This window comes from Dromaius novaehollandiae, chromosome W (assembly GCF_036370855.1).
Source record: "Dromaius novaehollandiae isolate bDroNov1 chromosome W, bDroNov1.hap1, whole genome shotgun sequence".
Taxonomy (NCBI): domain Eukaryota; kingdom Metazoa; phylum Chordata; class Aves; order Casuariiformes; family Dromaiidae; genus Dromaius; species Dromaius novaehollandiae.
This window is the reverse complement of record NC_088130.1, coordinates 34,874,358-34,895,517: the sequence shown is the minus strand read 5'-3', so window position 1 is coordinate 34,895,517 and position 21,160 is coordinate 34,874,358. Positions and strand designations below refer to the sequence as shown.

At 37.6% G+C, this 21,160-nt stretch overlaps 1 protein-coding gene across 7 annotated transcripts in view; it reads left to right on the top strand.

The window, feature by feature from the left end:
* The window catches only part of LOC112980282 (calpastatin), a 62,088-nt gene that overhangs the window by 31,039 nt on the left and 9,889 nt on the right, over window positions 1-21,160 (top strand). For 5 of the 7 annotated variants that reach the window (XM_064499674.1, XM_064499676.1, XM_064499677.1 and 2 more), the window contains 19 exons: window positions 3,869-3,919; window positions 5,227-5,283; window positions 5,417-5,533; window positions 7,259-7,366; window positions 7,943-8,044; window positions 8,831-8,911; window positions 9,007-9,060; window positions 9,666-9,761; window positions 9,921-10,016; window positions 10,716-10,814; window positions 11,984-12,067; window positions 13,050-13,097; window positions 15,478-15,582; window positions 15,875-15,976; window positions 17,155-17,256; window positions 18,298-18,381; window positions 19,155-19,202; window positions 19,386-19,475; window positions 20,068-20,166. In XM_064499674.1, the coding sequence (XP_064355744.1) occupies window positions 3,869-3,919; window positions 5,227-5,283; window positions 5,417-5,533; window positions 7,259-7,366; window positions 7,943-8,044; window positions 8,831-8,911; window positions 9,007-9,060; window positions 9,666-9,761; window positions 9,921-10,016; window positions 10,716-10,814; window positions 11,984-12,067; window positions 13,050-13,097; window positions 15,478-15,582; window positions 15,875-15,976; window positions 17,155-17,256; window positions 18,298-18,381; window positions 19,155-19,202; window positions 19,386-19,475; window positions 20,068-20,166 (1,623 nt within the window). The remainder of the gene's footprint in view (window positions 1-3,868; window positions 3,920-5,226; window positions 5,284-5,416; window positions 5,534-7,258; window positions 7,367-7,942; window positions 8,045-8,830; window positions 8,912-9,006; window positions 9,061-9,665; window positions 9,762-9,920; window positions 10,017-10,715; window positions 10,815-11,983; window positions 12,068-13,049; window positions 13,098-15,477; window positions 15,583-15,874; window positions 15,977-17,154; window positions 17,257-18,297; window positions 18,382-19,154; window positions 19,203-19,385; window positions 19,476-20,067; window positions 20,167-21,160) is intronic. The other 2 variants (XM_064499675.1, XM_064499678.1) reach the window with 2 other exon arrangements.

Genomic DNA, 21,160 nt, shown 5'->3' with positions numbered 1-21,160 from the left:
GTCTTGTTTAATGACTATAACTTCTTCAGTGTGGAAGTTGTATCATCAATGCCTGTACTTTGTTTTAGAAAAGATTTCTAAACCTCATTTATGCCCCGTTGCCTAACACTATCATCTAAAGAAATGGGCAGTGATTCTGTCCCTCCCTTGTTCTTTCATTTTCCATAACCATATTAGTGAAATAGTCACTTCCCTCAGCAGTGCCTCAGACTGTGCTTTTACTAATGAAGCCCAATATGCAATTAGCCCCCCTCACCGCAAGGGCATGCTGCTGACTCACGTTCCACTTACTGTCCACGATCTTGTCCCGGTCCTTTTTTGCAGGGCTGCTTTCTTTCCCATCAGCTCACAGCCTGTAGTGCTGTGTGGGCTCTTCAGTCCCAGGTGCAGGAGCCTTTTTGTCTTTGTTGAACTTTCATGAGGTTTCTGGCAGTTCATCTTTCCAGCCTGTTGAGGTCTTTCTGAACAGCAGCCCTACAGCAGCCTCGGGCCTATCAGCTGCTTCCCCTTAGCTTAGTGTTACGCAGAGACTTGATGAGGAAGCGTGCCTTCAGCCAGGTCATTAACTGAGATGGTAAGCAGTATGAGGACCACTTATTGACCAATGGGCAATGCCACTTGTGGGGTTTTTCTTTTGTTTTTTGTTTTAATTCTCGCTGAAACAGAGACTCTCTTTGCCCAGGTATACAAGTAAAGTTACTGCTTGCTTGTAGACTTTGAGCAGGGACTTGCATGAATCTTTTGAACTCTTCTGAGCAAAGAAGTCTTTATAAAAAGCATCTGTTTCCTTTTTCAGCTCTCACTCTTCTAAGCACCACTATATTCTTGTTTGAGTATGTCTGCAAATGCCAAGTCTCATTTCTCTTTCTTAGAGTCTCTCTACTGTACCACTTTCCTCTGGACCCCTCTTTAGCTTTCAGTTCTATACATAAATGCGTTGTCTCTCGTGGTTTTATGCCACTTTGAAAAACCTGGGAGTTAGTGCAGCTGAGAGAGGAATGTGGAATTTCTTGTTTTGTGGCAATGTCCAAAGGGTTAAGTGAGGTGGTCAGAGGTTTGGAGGCAAGGGCAGGAACCTGGTGGATTTTGCTGGAGGAAAAGAGGGAGCAGGGTGCTAGTACTGCCATCGAGGAAAATATTTCCTATCCAGCCTTTTTCCCTTTGCTGGTGTAGACATTTGTGCAACTGCACTGTTAACTGAATAAGAAAACTGATCTAGCTGAAAGAGATTTTTTCTCTCCCAGGCTATTTTTCCAGTTTCCTGGGTCACATGTTAAACTGGATACTGGTACAGTGCAGGTGGGACCAGGTTGTAGAGGGGGAGGGGGGATGTCTTTTCTCTGTGGGAGTTCAGTGTACATTATAAACGGATGCTGTGGCTTCACACTCTGACTGCTCACAATTGATTGTGTTTAAAGGATGACTAAATGTTGCCTTTCAGTGCATAGCCTCATGCTGAAAATGTGAGAGCACTGCTTTGATTTGTCCAAGAGTAAATTTGTGTTGTTAAATTTGAACTTTGTTATTGCTGGAAGTCTATTCAAGTAGAGGGGTGTGGGTGTGTGTGCATGTGCACAAGCATGTATGCAGGGTCATTTGCTTTAATATGGTCTTAACATCTTCAGGTGTGTTTGATTAAGTCTTGAATCAAAGTATTGCACATATGAGTCCATATATTCTGCAGCATTGTTAGAAATTAATAGTATGAGCAATTCTGTAGATTTTTAAAAGCTATACAAGAATTACTACACATAACCTACTCAATAAAATACACTAAATAGTCAATAAAATAATACTTACAATATATGAAAATAATGGCATGTATTTGCTAATAAATGGTGTCTGAAGCTGTAGGATGTTACATTATTAAAATGTTAACCACTTAACCACTGGAGCCATTAGTCATGAGCTGATGATCTTTGGTTACAATCTTTTGTCATGCTTCTTCACATTGCCACCTTCCCCGTAAGCCCACCAGAGTCTGGAAATAAATTAGCGAAACCCTATGTTTCTTGAGCCTCATTCTCTCGCTTCTGTGGCATTTTTTTGCTCCCTAGCTGCCAACTAAAGACATCTCATGTGTGATTGACCTTTTGCTTTACTTGGGGTATAAATATATCCAACCTTTTCAAGCTAAAAACTGTGAAAATTTAGGATTATCTTTTTAGATATAGGATGTACTCTATTATATGTGTACAGGTACACATAGAGATGTGTGTGTCTTTGAACTAACCATATGGTAAGCATATATGTGTGGGAGTCATAAATAGAGTATGACTGAACTGGAGAAGTACCATGTTTTATTCAGGGCTCACATGAAGAGAAAATCCAAAGAGGAGAATCTGGGAGGTTAAGCAGTTTTCCTTTTTATTATTATTTTTTTTTCTAGGTTGAGCACGGGATAGTAGAAATCACAGAAAGCAAACTATTATTAGAGATGAAGGCCAAAAATTTCCTGGCCTGCAATGTCATGTGGTGGTGTGTTCTTTGCTGTGGCCTACAGCTTCAGGACCTTTGCCCAGTTCATGCCTGCGTATCTACACATACATGTTCAGGATTTCACAACCAAGTATTTGTGGTTCTCTGTTTGGATGTGAATACTTGCATTAAAAAATGATAAACTGCTTAGCAAATTTTTGTGGGTAGTCAGCTAGCAAATGTAAGCTGGATCTATCTAAACAGTAATTAATGTTTGGCAGCCGAAATAAAAAAACTTGCAAAACTTCAATAAACAAATTTCACTTTTAAATTAGTCTAGTTAGATTTTTGTTGTTTCTTCACTGACTTTTAATAGGTGATTGTAAAAAATATGTCTATTATTTGTCTCTCAGCAACTTGAAATATGCTCAGTGTATTGTACAGACAGGAAGGGTTTCTGTCTGTGGCCCCATATTTCCTAAGCAGAATCTGAAAATCCTCTCGCTGCATGTGTACGCCATGCAGTGAAATGGGATGCTAGTGTCCGTAGTCGGCACTAGCGGGAGGAAGCGTAATGATGCCAGCCTCAAAGGAGGAAAGGCCCCGGGGTTGAGTAGCACTGCTACAACTCGCACTGCTTTCCGTACTGAGCCCTTATGCCCCTGTGGAGCTCTGCCCTGTGGCCGTTACCCGTCTCCATGGGTGCTGGCTCAGGAACATGTGCTCTGTTGCATGGCATGTACGTGGATATACATCTCTCTATATCTTTCCACCTAGTGCTGTTTCTAGCAGTAAGAGATCAAATCACTCTCTGAGTTCGTGTTTGCCCCTGGCGATTCTGCAGCTGGAACTTGTGAAGCTCATGCATTAGTCAGCAGCCATCTTTCAGAGTCCCCAGATGACTTTCCTGTAGCCACATTGGCTCTTCTAGTCTTAATCATAGCACAGTTAAAATAGTAACAGCAAGAAGTTAATAAGATATGGTAAAGAATCTGCCATTTTCATGTTTCTTTTTTCTTACCAAATATAGCAGTCCTTTTGCTTTTCAGTCTTTGTTCATACATGTTTCTGTTAGGATTAATTTATTGTTTACTGTACTTGGACTTGAGGTGAATCATAGGAATAGATTTTTGTGGTGTGGCTGCAAAAGTTTTTCAGGTGTTTATTACATTTAAAATCCTCTTTCTCCCTCTTTTCACTCCCTAAGTTAAATATTTATACGAAGTATGTATGTGCTTGCGCACATTTGACTATCCCTAGAACACCTGAATGGAGTTATGTGCCAGTCTTGTAAACTGCCAAAATCAAAGCATTGTGTATTAGTTGTGTGATACATGTGCTCACAAGTGTGAATCTGTCTGACATAAAGCTATTCCTCTTTTAATAAATTGACCCCTTAAAAATAACCAAGCATATGAATCTGTCTGTATGTACACTGCTTATATTTCAGCCCACACCAACAACCAAAACAGAACCTGGAAAAACTGCACAGTCAACCAAGGTAAGTACTCATTTTTCACCTTTGGTGAGTTGTTGTATTTTGTTTTTTGACTGACTTTGAAATGACAAGCTAAATCCTTTGCTACTACTGTGCCACATGAAACTGCTGCATGTGTAGAGAGAAACATACCTGTGTGCAGAAGAGCTCAGGACCTGGCAGGTATGGAGATGTGTTGTGGGAGAACAGCCAGCGTGTGTTAGCACTTTGCAACTGCTTAAGAAGCCTTCTGGTAACCAGTTTTAAATCCAGCTCGTGCTTAGTGAGGTTAAGTGCAGGTAGGAAGAAGTGGAGAAAGCTGGTGTTCTTAATTTTTCTGGATAGTTGATCTGAGACATGATGTGGGATTTGCTCAGATATCAATTGCAAACTCTGGGCTTTTCCTCTGTCATTTGCTGTCATACTGGTTTTTCTTTAAACACATGATCAGGAACCCAAATTGACTCATACGTTTTAGGGAGGATCGAAGTTCCTTTTCCTTCCCTTTTTACCACTCTCTTTCCTTACTTATCCCCACCCCCAGCCCAAAGAGAACAGAAAAACTTACTGGAGGCTTTTAAAGAAAAAAGCAATTATCATAAGTGTAAAAGCAAGCAGCCTTCTTTCCCCAACAAACAAAAAACCTCTCCAAACTCAAAGCATGAAAGCAAAGTTATTTCAGTCTTAATTTGCAAAAGGGAGGGAGGAGGTAATTGGGTAGGAAGCCATAGTTTCGCAAGAGTACGTAAGAAAAGTTGATTCCCGTTTTGTTTTTGAGTAGCTGAAAACATAATTTAAAATACAATTAAGTATAAGTGACTGGTGGAAAGTACTGTAAGCATGTTTTTGCTCCTCATACAGTATCTAGCAATGGCTGTACATATGCCAGCTTCTCTAGCCAAATATGAACTGTGCCTTCCCCTGTGAATATAGTTTGAAAGAGAAATTATTACTGCCTCCTCTAAAACTGCATTCGGGGAGGGAAGGTTATACATAGCTGGCTAAAAGTAAAGCAATATAAGAGCTCCTTAAAAGACCTTCTCATTTTCAAAGTATGGTCGTAGTGATACAGCCTTGGCTTTCACCTTTTCTATTAAAGTAAGCCCTATGTAGATAAATGTTTAAAGGATTGTCCACTTCAGAGTGTATATTCTAGGCAGGAAGTGCACCTTCCTTTATGTAGTCTGAGGGAAATAATATTCCCTATCTAATGACTTCCAGTCGGTCAGACTGTTTATTTGTAGATATGTTTATTGAACTAGTCTAGATCCCATTCTATTGCATTGAGTGGTGGTAAGGATAAATGATCTCAAATTTTTATTTGATGACAGCCGACAGACTCTCAAACTAAACAGCCAACTGAAGGGAAGCAAAAGGAAACCAGTGATGTAAGTTATAAAGTTTCTTTTTTTCTTTGGGGATTTCTTGTGGTATTTTTCTTCTTTCTCTCTTTTGCTAAAAACAAATGAATAAACAACAGCCCAAAAAGTATCTAGTAGCAATATGTTTATCTCTATACAGGGAAAAAGCCAAACTGGACCTTCTGTGACAACAGCTTCTAAACCAAGTAATGCAGGAAAAGGAACTACAAGTCAAACTGATCAACCCCCACAACCAACCTCCACAGAAACAGCAAAGGTATAGTAAAAGTAGCAATCTAGGTTTTATTATTTATGTTATTACAGGAGATAGAAATCTATAAATCAAGTTCTCTCATGCTGGATAGTGTAAAACCAAACTGGGCCACAAAAATCGCAATGTAGAAAAACTCTGAAACTGTGCTGTTTTTCAAAGTGTTTACGACAAACCTCCTTTGTGCTGCTCCAAAATTTGGGACTTCGGAAACTTCAGATTTTGTCTGCTACTTAAATAACATACTGAATATACCAATTCCAGCTTACCCATGATAGCATTAATGGATAAGCATAAGCTGCAGGACAGATACAGCTGCACAGCTAGCTGATGTTGGTAGTATGCACTAGTCGTTTGCTGATCTTGATGTGCATCCACCTTTTTGTCTTCTTCGCACATCTACTTTTATTGGCTAACACATTCTGGCTGTTAGCCAAACAAGTCACATTAAGATTCTTACTTCAGTTATAGGCCTGCTTAAGCCTGTACCTATGTATTACATGTTTGGGGCTCCCCTGTCATTCATGCAAGCTTTTTGCAAGTTCCTTGCAGGTGCTTGGGTGCAGTTGATTCTTTGCAGCTTTTCCTCTTCCCTTTCATTACTGAAAGGTGAACAGATAGGACCTGCCAGTCAATCAAGTGATTTTTCAATGTTTTTTCTATATGAGCACTGCCATAGTGGAACTCCTTTATCTGTGGAGTGTTTTGGGCATGTTTTGTAGTAGCAATGTGTGCTCCTAATGTGGACAGTCAGCAGGCTAGCGTTTTGCAGTGGGCAGCCCATCCTCCCTGCCTGCAAGACTCTGAAGAAAACTGGGAAGAGATAGGTTAGGGAAAAGGGGGGAGGGAGGAGGTCATTTCAGAGGGTGAGCGGGGCAAAAAGCTGGAGGAAAAATGTGTAGCAGAGTCAGAATCTGGACCTTTTGGACATCTGGTCTGCATGTGTCTGGGTAACAAGGCTGCAGTGACATAGAGGACTTCTGCAGCTCTCCTACCACTCAGATTTTTTTGCAGTAAATGAGAATGTCAGTAATGCAGAAATCTCCTTCCTGTCTTGATGTTGCTCCTAGCATGCACCTAATTCCCTGAAGCAATAAGTAAGCAGTTTTCAGTCTACCTATTTGAGCTGTATCAATTGCTGATTTTAATGCTATATTGAGAACTACCAAGCTTCAAAGCAATTCGGGTGTAAATGAAAGCTTTTTGAAGAGACTTGGAAAGGGCCTCATAATCCTTTTGCACTGCAGACTTCTTTTACTGGCAAAGTAAAAGAAAGAGGTAAAGTTGTTAAAATTGCACACTTTTTTTTCCACAGCAGAATTACTCTGGGAACAGAGTATATCTACATAGTATTGCAGGTAAATGGTGAGCTCACTCTGTCCAAGCTTCTGGAAGCTATGCAGATTTATTAGTCTATTGCTGAGTCCGAAAAGAATATATGCAGCCTCTGAGTTGGACTTTTTAGCTTAGGCTTGGTTTTATCAAGCAAACTGCAGCTACCCATCTTCCAGACCACTCAACCAGTAGGTAGAACTAGCCTATATCTGCTTTTTGTGGAAGCATAGATGAACAGGAACAATGGATATACATAGCAGAGTGGAACATCTCTGTTTTACTTAGTTCTGTCTCTGGAATTTTTAACATATAGTCATATAACATATAATAATATTAATAATATTATATAACATATAATAATAATGCTGTCTCATACTTTTTCTCTTATTTCTCCAGGCTAAGTCTGAAAATAAGTCCGTATCAGGTAGTGCAGCTGTTGCAGGTGCAGCTGGTGCCAGTGCTGTTGCAAGTATGGCTGCTACAGCTGAAGAGTCAAGCACTGAGGTAAATATATAAATGGTAGATATAATCCCAGACAAATGCTTCCCTTGTAAAAATGTCTGTCTGTAACACTTCATTTTCAGCAATAGTTTCATCCATTTTGCAGCATAAAGAAACTAAGCTGCAATTGTTGAAGTATTCCTATGTAGTAGTTATGTATAGTGGTACTAGTTACGTATAGTGGTGAAGAACTGCCTGAAAGAATACCTAACAGAATACTGGCATCCCATTTGTGTTTTATCTAATAGGAGTTGCTTAGAATCACTTTTTACTACGTCTAGTATTGCTATCAACAAAAAGCTAATTAAATTTCGCCTTCAGTCGTATTTTTGTAAGAGTGTGTGTGTGTGTGTGTATGGGTATATCAGCTGGTATATAAATAGAAATAATCTTGTTACTGACATTGAGGAAGGAGATTAAGAACAATTCTCACTGAAAACATTTAATGAATGTTGGACTTGCTCAGAACAAGCTTTTGGTTTTGTTTGCAGGAGTCCTCTACAAATTCTCCACGTGATTCAAATTTTGATTTTCTTTGCACAGAGTAATAACTTCTATAACCCTCTGCTTATTTTTTAGCCTGCTATGGATGAATCTGCACTGGATAGCCTAATAGATACTCTAGGTGGACCTGAAGAAGATGTGCCTACTAGTCCAGTTTACACTGGTCCGGAAGTTACGGTATTTTATCTGTGTATATATATATATATTTTTTTTTTTAGAAGATTCATTCATCTCTAAAATATGTGTATGGTTGCTCACTATTGCATTGATCCAGTGGTTGTCACTTTTGTTTGCGAAGAAGTAAAATACAATTTGCACAGCTGCAGTTCAGCATTGTTTTTAGTAACACAGAAATTATGTCACTATGTATATATTGCAGCAGAAAACAGTGAAGTGTCAAGAAAGTTCACTGCTCTTTTCGCTGACTTCCAAGCATGGTCTCTAACAGATTTACAAAAGGCAATTATGGAGGCTTAAGAGAAAGATAACCGAGGAGCTTTCATTGCTACTTGCAACACAGCAAAACATTGAGAATTTGGGAATAATGCATACTTTTCCAAGTTTGAACGTAAGAGTTACATAAGGAAGATTAAGATTACTAGCTCAGTGCAATAGTCACCCATGATAAAAACTTCAGAATTTATAAATATTTAAAATTCAGTCTAGGTAGAGTAATATGTTCCATGGCCTGGGACATCAAAATGACTTATATTACTGCAGAAGGAACCTGACTGTGGAGATGCAGAGTTTTGCTAGATGGCATCTGCTGTTGAAGCTAGTTGAGGTGCATGTGCGTGACACTAGGTTCTGAAAGACACTATCTGGTCATGCTCCAAGACTGGCCTTCTGATCTACCTATGTTTTCTTTCCAGAAGTATCACTGTAGATAATTCCATGTTAGAAACAATAAGCTGTTCAATAAACAAAAGTACAAAAATATTAATGTGTGCATTCTTTTCATAGGAAGCTATTTCTTCAAGATACTTAGAAGAACTGGGTAAACGGGAAGGTAGTCTTCCTCCAGAGTATGTTAAATTGTTGAAGGTTCGTGAAGTGAACAAAATAATTCTTTGTGCCTGTTTTCTTCTTTGTTGTACATTGTCGTTTCCCATTCACCGCAAAACTAATTCTTCTTTTAGAGCAAAGGGGACGGCAAAGATGAATTCCCACCAAAACCAGATGAACGATCTGAAGTAAGACTTATTTTTTTATATTATAAGGTGAAAATAAATCAATGTTATCATTGGATTCCTCAGAAAATTAAAAAGTCTTATGCCATCAGAAGTTCCAGGAAGTGGGAGACAGCCCTGGGGCTGCCAGATGACATGAATACTGATAAAAAATAATAGGATTTAACACAGATTTTTTTTTTAATAAATAAATAGAAACTTTCATGACAATGGCTGAAGCTGAAACAATTATATCAAATGTTTGTTGATATTTTGGGCATAATAATGGTAAGATAGGAAATAGTAGCTATGTGTGCAGGAGTCTCTTGGTAATGCCTCTAGCAAAGTCTACCCGAATTTCTGTACTGAGCAAGATCATTCTGTAAGTCAGTTTAATTTCACTGTTTATAAATTTAACATATAAAAATAAAAGTTTATCTAGAAAAATGCATCAACAAATGAGGGGGAATATGTTTATTTTTTTCTGTGACAACTCAAAATTGCAACAGCAACATGTGTTTATGAGTCATGTGAGTAAGCATGGAGCACACTTGGATTTTAAACTGAGTTTGACCACATTGATACTTGAGTTTTAGTAATTGTAATCTAGTTTGCAATTTCTTGCTCAGAAACCAGTGACAGATGATGAGCTTGCAGATGCCCTAGCATCTGATTTTATCTGTAGTACTGCTTCTACTGAAGAAAAGAAGACAACGGTGACAGAGGTATTGATTTTTTTTGCTATTGCATACCTTTATTGCTGTAAAATATTACCATTATTATCTTAATACTTTACTTTAAAATTATCTTGACAGTTTTCCTTTTTTCTTTCTTTTTGCAAACTTCCCTGTAATTACATCTCTCATTTCGCCCATGTATAAAAGAAGCCAAGTAAGGAAGGAGAAATCGTACAAGCAGAATCAGCAAGTTCCGTCAAAAGCTCAGCTCCTCCTAAGGAGAAGAAAACAAAATCAAAAGAGGTATAGATAGTCTGTCTTTGACTAGTTAACTTCTAAAATTGCACATGTTGTAAATACATTTTGTATTGTATGTGTGCCTGATTTTGTAAAGATGCTCATCATGCTCATTTTCAGTTGAAAATTCTCTTTATCACAGGCAGTATTGGAATAATAGGAATTGCAGTTGCTCAGACTCTAAGGAGGATGTTCTGCCTCTTAAAAATTGGGCTTTAATGGGTCAGATAATTCTGCTTCAGGATTCCTCTTCAAGATAACTCTTGTTGTTATGACTGGAGGCAAGAGAGTATTAAAATTAATGTGTTTTCTTAGCTATGTGAAGCTTTTTTAAAATGTGGGTATGATACTGTTTTCTCATGTTTTGGAGATTTTTTCTTTTTCCTTTCTAGAGGGAGAGTGTGAGCTTGTAATTTCTAGGTTTGCCAGCTCGAAGAATATGGCAATTGTATTATGCAATACTGTTCTTTCTGTTTTTTCTCTCTCTTTAAGAGGAGACTTACTTTGAGTCTGTGCTGGTTTTGTCGCAGAATTTGCCATATGCTGCAATCTGATGTTAAGAAAATCAGGTGAAGCCAAGCAGAAATGACCCATATGGTGGTGGCTGTTTGCCTGAGCATCGTATACAGCATAAAAGATACATATAAGGTAAAGCCTGTGTCATTTTATGGAAATAAAATGATTTACATGTTTTCTTAAACACAGGAAATTAAAGATGATGCAATGGAAGCTCTACTTGATACTCTTGGTGAACCTGAACCTGAACCTGAAGAAGATCTTAGCACTATTGTAGAGGTGTCAGAGGTATACATTTTATTTATTTGTTTTTAAAGCATTTTTCAGAATCCCCCATGGAGTTCTGGTTCCTTTCTGCTAGATACCATACAAATGTGTAAAATAATTAAAAAAAAAAAAAAAGTGACTTAGATATGAAAGTCCTAAGAAATGTCTCAATCTAATATGATTAAGAAAATCAATAAATTAACAGTTTCCAAGGAGATACAGGTAGGATAGAAGATAGTCGGATATTCTGGATAGTCATCTGTCCTTTTTAGTTTATACATGCATATGTATATACACCATTCTTTGAGTTTGCTTTAGTTCTTCTGTTTTTTTCCCAAGCATTGGGTATAATTTGTAACAGGCTTTTCTTTTGTATGTTTACTGTTTGTTTTTTGAATAACCTTTTTGTTTTCTGGTGGGAGTTCTCCTTTTCCTACCAGGCCCCATTATTTTTCTAATTTGGCTCTGGTCTTTCCCTCTGTCTCCTCAGGTGTCTTTCCAACAGTTTGAACGGTAGTCCTATCTTTGCATATTAAACTTTGGCTTTTTAGTTTAGTTTTGTTTAGCTCTGTCCTGCCTGACTAGTCTCACCTTTTTCTTCCTGTCTTCACTTATAGCTCAGAGCAGGCAAATGACAGGAGGATAGCAGAAAATGAGTTGCTGCTAAAGGAAGATGTTGGAGCTCAATTTTGACAAAAAAAGAGTATGTTGTATTGCAGATTCAGTCAGTCTGGGCCTTCAGATAATTTAGTGGATGCATTGCTTCATGAGAGAGGTCCAGAGAATGAAAATCTGTTTATCAGTAGCTCCGGTAGACAAAAGATTCAGCGTTACAGCTTAGGTAGTCAAAGTGATGTTAGCCAAGGAAATCTGAGGACTTTGTACACCTCAAAAAGTCTAAAAGTAGCAGCCATGAAGTTAAAACTCCAAACAGTGTCTGCAATGGTTTAGAATTTAAAATAATGTAGCCATAGCTGCGCATTGTGTTGATCCTTAAACAAAGATTATTTTAGCAGAGAAATTTGATATTAATAAATTGAGGAACTTGAGTATCTTTGATATATATAAATAACCTGATGCTAATACTTCTTCAAATAGTAGGAAGAATAATCTTGATAGTGAAGTTGAGTGTGTTTTAAATTTTCCCTTGAATTTCTCTAAGTGAATGTTTTTGTCCTTTCTTTTTTCAGGTAAAAGCTAAAGAGAAAAAAGAAAAAAAGGAAGGAGAACGTGATGATACAATACCTCCAGAATACAGGTTAACACCAGAGTTGGTAAGTTTTTCATCTTTCCATTGCCCTCTAAATAGGGGACTGTCTCCTTCACCCTTTCTGGTGATGGATAGGGGATATACATGGGGAGAATAAATAGTAGTAGTATTCAGTCTGCTGCTTTTCCCTTTTGGTGATTTCTGTATCTCCAGGTTCCTTCCCTTCCTTTGAAGGCATAACTTGATTTATCAGATATCCTTAACAAATATCAGATCTTCCCAGCTCCCACATTCCTTCTCCAAGAATGGTGTGATCTATTTCTTATATTAAACCTCAATGTTGGAAAATGTATCTCTTTTTAGAAATGCTGCTGGGTATCCTTTTGTGATGTAGCCTTGAAACACTATTGTAAAGTGAGATCAAAATTACACTCAGTTTTACAAATCGTCACTTGAGATGATGGAGATTTGTTCAGGGTTAACCAAAACAGTAATAGAGCTGAGATCTGTTTTCCATGCAGTTCTGTTTAGCTTACAGAAGTGAAAGTTTTTGCCATGATTATTAGCCTTACTGATGTTAACAAAGTTGCCATATAACTGGCCTTGCTGGAGCTGAATGTTAATTCTGTTTTGAGTGGAGCAGTTTTACCTCTCTGTTAGAGATTTCAAGACTGCCTGACTACAGACCTGGGATTTAACCCTGTTTTAGTTCATGTGCAAAAGTTTGTCTTTTGCACTCAAAGCCTGTTTTACTACTGAGTTAATTCCTGCTGTATATTGATACTGTGTTGTGCCAAAGGAGAAATACAGTAATGAACAGTGTTTTCAGACTCTTGGCACCTTTGTATCATGCTGACATTACAGTTGTTTTCTTACCCACTTACCAGGCCATGTAAGAATTGTCTCTGTGTAGGGGAGCTCCTGTTACGGTGTCACTGATTCCACCTTGTGTGCCTCGCTTATATTATTGTGCTGGTGACTGCTGAGTATAGCACTTCTTATAACAATGGAAAGATATCAACAATATTTACATTTTTTACTTTTAGGATAAAGATGGAAAACCAATATTACCAAAACCTGAAGAAAAACCTAAGGTTAGAAAACTGACAATATTGTAGGAGTGTGAATAGATACCTTGTTTTCTCTCCCTCTGTCATCACTTCTCTCTGTGCAATTATGTAAGTCTCTTAATCTTATATGTTTACTTCTTTGCACAAAGCCCAATGTTCTCAAGTGCCAACTGGAAGCTTGTTTTACTGAAATTCACTGATGGGGATTAAAGAGCTCATAGTAGGAAAAAGAAATTACTCAGACATTATGGAGTTACAGGAAAGACTGCTAATGCAAAGAAAAACTGTAATGAGAAGTTAATGTAAGGTTCCCTATAGAAATCTACTGGAACTGTCAAAGGATAGAGAGAAGTGAGACAAGGAAGTCTTTAGTTTTCTTGACCATTTCCTCTAGTTAGTCATCAGATGATAAGGAACTCAACTGGAAAGGAGGAAAAAGCTGCTGTGGACATTTTCCTAATCACAGAGAATATCTCGGATTTTGCAGAAGTATCTCCGTCGTGGCCCAGAAAGTGCAAAATACATTGAAAGAGTTACAAAGGCTAATTGAAGATACACAGGAAGAAGGCAAAAATTAGGAAAAGGAACTGTGCGCTGAAGAGATGACAGGCTTCACTTTGGAAATACTTTGAGTTGAGGAGTGCTATCAAAATATCTGGGCTAGAACTGGAAAAGTACAAGTAACCTCTGTTCTTCTGAAACAAGCATGAAGGTCAGGCCAAATCAGAGTGAGAATGAGACTCTGCCTTGTTAACAGAAATAGGAAGTCATCTGTGTTATTCAAGTTTGAAATATGGAGAAATGCAGACACAGTGATGAAAAGACTTTAGGTATTTATAAATCGGTGACCGTCAGATCTTAGATATTTAATCATCTGGATGGGTAATGTATGAGAGACTGCACAGAAGAACACCTGCCAAACGTCACAAGGAAAAAAAAGAGGGAGCGGTTATGCTCTGAGGGAACCAGACACTAATATTAAATGGTAAGCCCTCCAGTTTCACAGGGAGGCAGAGAGAGAAGATATAGATATATAGATATATAGATATATATATTTTTAAAAAAATATAGTCCTCTGGAAGAGGAACATAGTATGAGTTAAAGGGGGCTAGTTCCTAGCTTGTGTAATGTCAAATACAAAATCAGAACAGGAGTTGAGCTCAGGATTGTGAGATCTTGAACCAAAAGAATTAAGCAATTAGCAGGAGAATATTGCCATGCTTTTCTACCCAGTATCAATCTGAGACACAAATGTAATTGATTACGTGTTCTTTAAGTGAATCACAGGGGTATCTTAAGAAATATGTTGAAGGATTTTTCTCTGAACTAGTTCTCTATAATTTGAGGAAGGCAGCTTTGAGCAAGATGTGTTTGTCAGTAACTGAGAGCTGTGAAATCAAAAGCAGCAGAATAAAAAAGTGATGTCAGTAGTTGAAAAACCTTCAATCACTTGTGATTTCTTTCTCAATCCCTGGTGAATAAAAATACCATCATCCTTATGATTTCAGCTAGAGTTTCTATTCATTTAGGCTTTGATTCTACATACTTTCAAGTACATGCGGCGGGATTACTTTTATGAATAGAGCTGTTAGGCCAAAGTGATTTTTTGGTTTAGTGGTTTAATGAGTAACTCAGTAGTCATGAAATGTGGGGCTTCGTATGAGACTTTTATAAATACTTAAGGGCCTTGACAGATGATGGAGGAAAAGTGGGAGGGGGAAGTAATAAAAGAGACTCTCCTTAGGAGTGGCATTTTGCATATTATGAATTTAACCAGGTAGGCTGTGCATAGCAAGTGAATGGAGATCCATGCTAGAAAAGACTTAAACATTTAGATGTAGACGTTAGTTTGAAGGGTCACAGGAATATCAGTAATAGGTGATAGAATAGGGAAATAAAACTGCATTTTATTCACCATTTCCTGAAACATTCACAGTACAAACCACTGAGCGTCAGCAGTCACTGCGCAAGCTAAAAGAACTTTCAGATGACTTCGCCTCTGAGGGGGATTGTACTTCTGTTGAAGAAAGGAAAAAAATATAAAATGGGAGAACCAGAGTCTGATGGTGCTGCTTCCCACTACCTATGTGTACTTTACACTCGAAGTATTATGATTACATGATGCTGTTTATAGTAAATATTAGCCAGTAAATATTAGTATTTTTTTCTAATGAAAAAGTTGCATCTTCCTTTTTATTAGCCCTGTAAACAGTGTGTTTCTCCTAATTTTATGCACTGTGAAATTCATTCTGTTTTGTTGTCTATAAATATGGAAGGTTATTTCTGTATAGGGCACAAAAGTTTGTCCACCCTCTGAAAAGTTGAGATATAATCCTTGGGGGAAAAAAACAATTAGAAAAAAAAGCCATAAGTCACCCATGCTACATGTGTCTTTTTTTTGCAGCCTTTGAGTGAATCTGATCTTGTTGATGAATTTTCAAAAGACTTTGCCCGCCCTGCACAGCCTGCAGGACAATCCAAACCATCGAAGCCCAGCAGCATGTCTGAAGTATGTCTCTCCTGTTTGGTAAAAATGCTGACACTGATAATTTTGCTAAGACTGGATAATGCTACTGCGTTTTTGGTTTTTTTTTTCTATTGCTTTCAGTGGAACATGCAATATTTCAATTATTGTTTGTGTTGAAAACTCTGGTTGGCGTTTAATATTTACTTGAAGGACTTCCAGCTTTAAATTGAGGCCTTCTTTTTCTTGTTTGTGCGTTATTTAAAAAGCCATTCAACAGGTACATTTGGGTTTATTAGCACAGTCAATAAAATGCAGTGCATTTGTTCTGTTTCAGAAGCCTTTGGCTCCTGTGCCTGCAAAAACTACTAAGGATGAAGTAGTTCCTCGTGCCACAGCTTGCACTGTGCAGTCTTCAGCTCCTTCAGCTGTTTCTTCAGTGAGTAGTTAGCCAGTCTCAGCTGGTGCTAAAGGAAAACTCAGTGCTTTATTTATGCAATGATACAGCATATTGTCAAGGGGCTTTTTTCAGTAATGCATGTTCTTTCTCTGTAAAGTTAGCCATATAATAGATCTCTATAACATATTGGCACTTCTTGTAGTAAGGTGATAAAGATTATAATTACTTGATGCTTAACATCTTGAATATTTTCCATTTAGCTAAGGAGATAGAAGTGCTCTTTTGCTTTCCACTGCATGAACTAGCTGTTGAACCACATGTGAACTACGTTTACTGTATGTCCCAAGAATTACTGAGAATTTGTTCCAGGGAGGTTTTTGAATGAAGCTAATGTGTCAAAGGGAACTTGGTACCTGTAGTCCTACCTTTCTTACTGGTTTCAGTAAGAAATGAAACTGTTGCAGAACGTGATTGTTAAAGAATTAAGTGATGTTAGCATAATTAAAGTCAATCTGCATCAGTCTGTGATTGGGAGGAGTAAATAAAGATCATCAGAACACTGTTAAATTCCTAACTTGATAGAATCAGGGTAAGTCCACAACATATTTTTTAGTCTAAGCAGATGCCCTTCATTTAAGATACAGGCCACAGTTACAGGGTTGAAGCGTAGGAGCTAGCTGATCAGACTGGGTCACTAGTTGGGTGACCTCTTCAGATTCCTGTGGTGAATTCTTAAGCCTGGCAATTCCCAGCAGAGGCTGAGTGCTTTACAAATAATATGGTACAAGTCAAATACGAACTGAACAGGGAAGGTGTATGACCTTAATAGAGCAAGTCAGGCTGACAATTGTCGTGATCTCTTCTAGCCTTTAATCCTTTAAGAGAGATGCTGTTTGCAAACTTAAATACTGCAGTAAAAGACAAATTCTACAAAAACCTGTAATGTCCCCACTTAACCCTGCAGAATATTTTAGCTGTAAATGAGTCTCTGGAAAGAGACAGAGCGTTTACAGAGCAAAATCTCTTGAACTGAGCAGATGCCAAGTATGTGAAGACAACTGGGGAGAGAGGCATTACAGTTTTTTACTTTACTTCTCAATGTTTACCTTACTTAATGTGTGGCTAAAGGTGATAGTATGTCTTTGTGAGCATGTTGCTTCAGCTGCAGCTGAATTCCAAACTAAGAGCCCAGTTTGACTATATCAGTACTCGTACAGGTTGGTCACGAGGCAGATGAAGCATTGGAAGCCTTGTCTAGTAGTCTGGGAAAGAGGGAGCCTGACCCAGAAGAGAAGAAACCTGCTGTGGATAAAGTTAAGGTAGAAAAAAAAAGATCAGACCTCAAGAAAATACCTTGTCGATGTAGTTAAATTCACTGTTGTTGTATTTGCTCAGGCTAAAGAATTTAGAGATAATTTTTTCACTATTTTAAAACAGAATTTACTTGTGAAACCAAATGTGTTCTGCTTAGAAAGTACTCGTAGAATTTGCACAGTGAGTGCATTTTCTTAATTGCTTTTCACATTGTAATACATGATTTCCCTTCAGCCTCTGAAAATTGCATCTGCTTAGTGTCTTAGTGCTGAGGCAAAGCAGAACTAAAATGCACATTAGAAGTAGCACACAGTTTAGCCTTTTTTCAAAAGGAACCAAATTTATGGTGAGTTGTTTAAATTAGGGCTAGTATATGAAAGTGTTTGGGTTTTTTTTTTCAGTGACTATAATTTTAACAGGGAGCCCTATATCTTGAAATATCTATATTCTGTCTTGTGGGATGCTGTTCATACTCATAATCTGAATGCCTCCTTTTGCAACCCCAGGCCAAGGGCCAGATGGTATCAAATGCAGTGAAAAATAGGGGACAGCTATTCTGGTGTACTGACACTCTGTCAGCAGAAAGTGTCCAGAGTTGGCTTTATTACCTTTTCTTAGTTGTCTTCTTCCAAGGCAGTTTGTGTGGGGTTAATCCTTTATGAATCTGGCTACCAATTCCTCTTTTTAGCCTTTATTTGTATGTAATCCAGATAGCTGTTGGGTACATTTCAAACAAAGTGAAGAATTAAGGCTCAGAGGTACAGCGCTGTTTTGTTGTTGGTCAATGCTTGTCTGTTTACTTAACTCTGTTGATCTTTATTGAGATAGCTAGAGCTACTCCTGATTTATGCAGGAGGAAACAGGCAGAGAAAAAACAGGTTGAGAAGTCAACCCGTTCTCAAGAGGGCTCTTTTAATTTGTTGAGATTTTTATTTGGCAGTTAGACCGGATTAAAAAAAAATTAGAATCAGTAGACTGAAGACATTGAAAACTTGCTCATATCCATTCCTGTTGGGGTATGCTTAATTTTTTTTTCCCCCTCTTAGGAGAAAACCAAACAGGAAGAACGCAAAAAACTGGGTGAAGATGAAGAAACAATTCCTCCAGAGTTCAGATTAAAAGAAGCAAAAGTAATTTGTTTAATGCACTGCATTATTCTTACTTTCCTTTCATTCTTCAGTATATATGGATGAAGCTGAAGCTCCATTTTATTACTGAATGTTGGTGTTTACTTTAGGCATTTTTATACCATATAAAAATTGGTGTTTGTAGTGCCTGAATATCTGACATCTTTCATTAAATGCCTATATAGGCACAGAAGTGATTTAAATACAGGTATCTACCCATAAATAATTTTGACTGAGATTAATGCACTGGAAGTCTTTCATTAGCTTTCTGTGTTTTAGAAAAACTTAATGAATTGTGATTGGTTATACCTGTTTAAAAACATTTCAAGTTGGTATTTTTACAAGCATCACCACATGACTCATTTGGCATAAACAGGTTGCTTAGGTATAACCAAGACTTGCACAACACCTGCCATAGCTGCCAGTGTGAGAAGATGCAGCCTTCCTGGACTCTGCATCTAGGATTATTGATATAAAGCTGAAAGTTGAGAATTTATATATAAATTGTGCCATTTTTGTGGAAACTGAAACACTAAAAAGGGGAGCTCAGAATCCCAGATTTTGAATTGCTTTTTGGCACTCAGCTATATTTTTAAGTTACAGGACCTGTATTTGTGAATGACATTTTGGATAACAGCAGTATATGCTAGAGGTTACTCATTAGATCATTTTTCTGTATAGTAATTACTTGTCATTCTGTGAATTCTCTCAGAATACTTGTGTTGCATGGTTGTTTAAGGACTGCTTTTTAATGTAAGGGGCTCTGTCTTTTGTAGGATAAAGACGGAAAACCGCTCTTGCCAAAACACGAAGAAAAATCTCAGGTAAGTAAGTGGATATCCAGTTGACTGTTTTATCCATTGATTACTTACTCAAACGTTAGTAAGGTTTCCCAGTCTCTACTTCTGAAAGGGAGATATACCATGGAGTTGTTATCTCGTGACTAAACTATACTTTTAATAGGTGAAAAGGCTTAAAAAAGTCTTTTTTTTTCTGTTCAATGATAGCCTATGAGTGAAAATGATCTTGTAGAGGGTTTGACAGAAGGATTTTCCTGTTCTCCAGCCCCTTCTGCACCTGCACCAACTGTAATAAAGGTGAGTATACTTGATTTCTGATATTCTGTTTTATTTTCAAGTTGTTTCAATAATCTTGATTTTTTTTCTATGTTTTCCTTAAATTTTGTGTAAATTTTCTTAAAATTTAGTAAATAAAAAGCAAAAAAATAGTTTTCTTACAATAAATAAAAAAAATAGAGACCAGGACTTTAATCATGAGGGAGGAAAAAAGATAAATTAGTTGTCTTATCTTTTTACCATTTGCTTGCATTAGCAATGCTTAGTAGTTGATATTTTAGAAGTGATATTTAGGAATATAGACAAGCGTGCTGGATTCACTTAGCTCCTCCTAAATAGTGTTTTTTCCCTTTGACTTCAGCTAAGCCAGGGTTTGACCCATTAGTTGAGATGGAAGATAGAACGTGAACAAACTGAATAACGTGAACATACTAAATAATTGCGCAGTGCTTCTCAGGAAGGGGTTTTATCTGAAATAGACTGAGCTTCTAAGAAAAATAATATCCTAGAAATAAACTGTATGGGCCTTACCTATGTTTCATGTTCACAAGATTTAATAGGTATTTTTTCCCTTTGTGCTCTCTACTGCCAACAATGCTGTGTCTTGTTTCAGAAAACCAAGAAGGGTAAAAAACCTGCAAATTCCTCTGAAGTTGTCTCTGCTGCTACAGTTTCTTCAGTGCACTCAGCTGCTCCTCCAGCTTCTACTTCCGTAAGCAACGCTTTCTTTTGATCCTTAGTTCCAGCTCAGATCTGAGTGATGAAGGGAAACGGGAAGTATGATCAGACTGGTTTTACCAGTAGTGTGTGTTGTAAGATTAAATCATTTTTTGTTAATACAGGCTATTGGGGGGGGGGGGGGAATCTTTCTCTGTTCAGCTGAATATTAAGACTGCTTCATCTGTTTGTCTGAATTCCATTTAATGGTGCATTTCAGTCTGCTTTTGAAAACCCATCACTTGGGAGAAGTGCCCTAGAATCTCTGTGTGGATTCCTCCAGAATTGCAGAGAATGTGAGAGGATTTGTGCATTTCATTTATGGGTAGATGCGGATAGTATCTATCTGCAAATGATTTCATTTTTAGGTGGGTTGGCCTTTAACTGAACCACATCATTCTTTTTGTGGTTAGCTAGTGACTACGTTTCAAATAACGGTAGCATGGTCGTTGGCATAGTGGCAAAGTCATCTTTGAAGCCTATAAAAGAATGAGTTCAAGGTTAATGGTGGGACAGGCAGCTCCATGACCTCCTTTTCAGTACCAGGAGAGCTTTCCTTGCTTGCATTAAACAATAATGTTGCAGGTCTCTTTCTTTTTCTTTCTTGATCTGTGCAGTGAGAGCTCCCTCTAGTGTTTTCAATATAATTTGAGAAGTGAATATAAAAAACTCGTCTCACCTAGGTTTTATTCTGTGTAAGGTCTTTTTATTTTCGAAACATTGTTTGAATAAAGCTTGCATGAATAAGCAAAAGACCATACATATTGAAGATAAAATATTTTAATTCAGTTTTAATTCAGTCAAATTTAACTTTAAAAAGTTTGAATTTAAAATTTTTAAATGTTTTTAAATTTAATGTAAAAGTTTGAATTCAGACTGACACTTGCTTAACAGCTAATCTGAACTGATATGATGTTTGCAAAATGAATGGCACCTACCAAATACAATCTTCTTGTAGAACTGGCTTCATTAGATCAGTTTGGCTTACA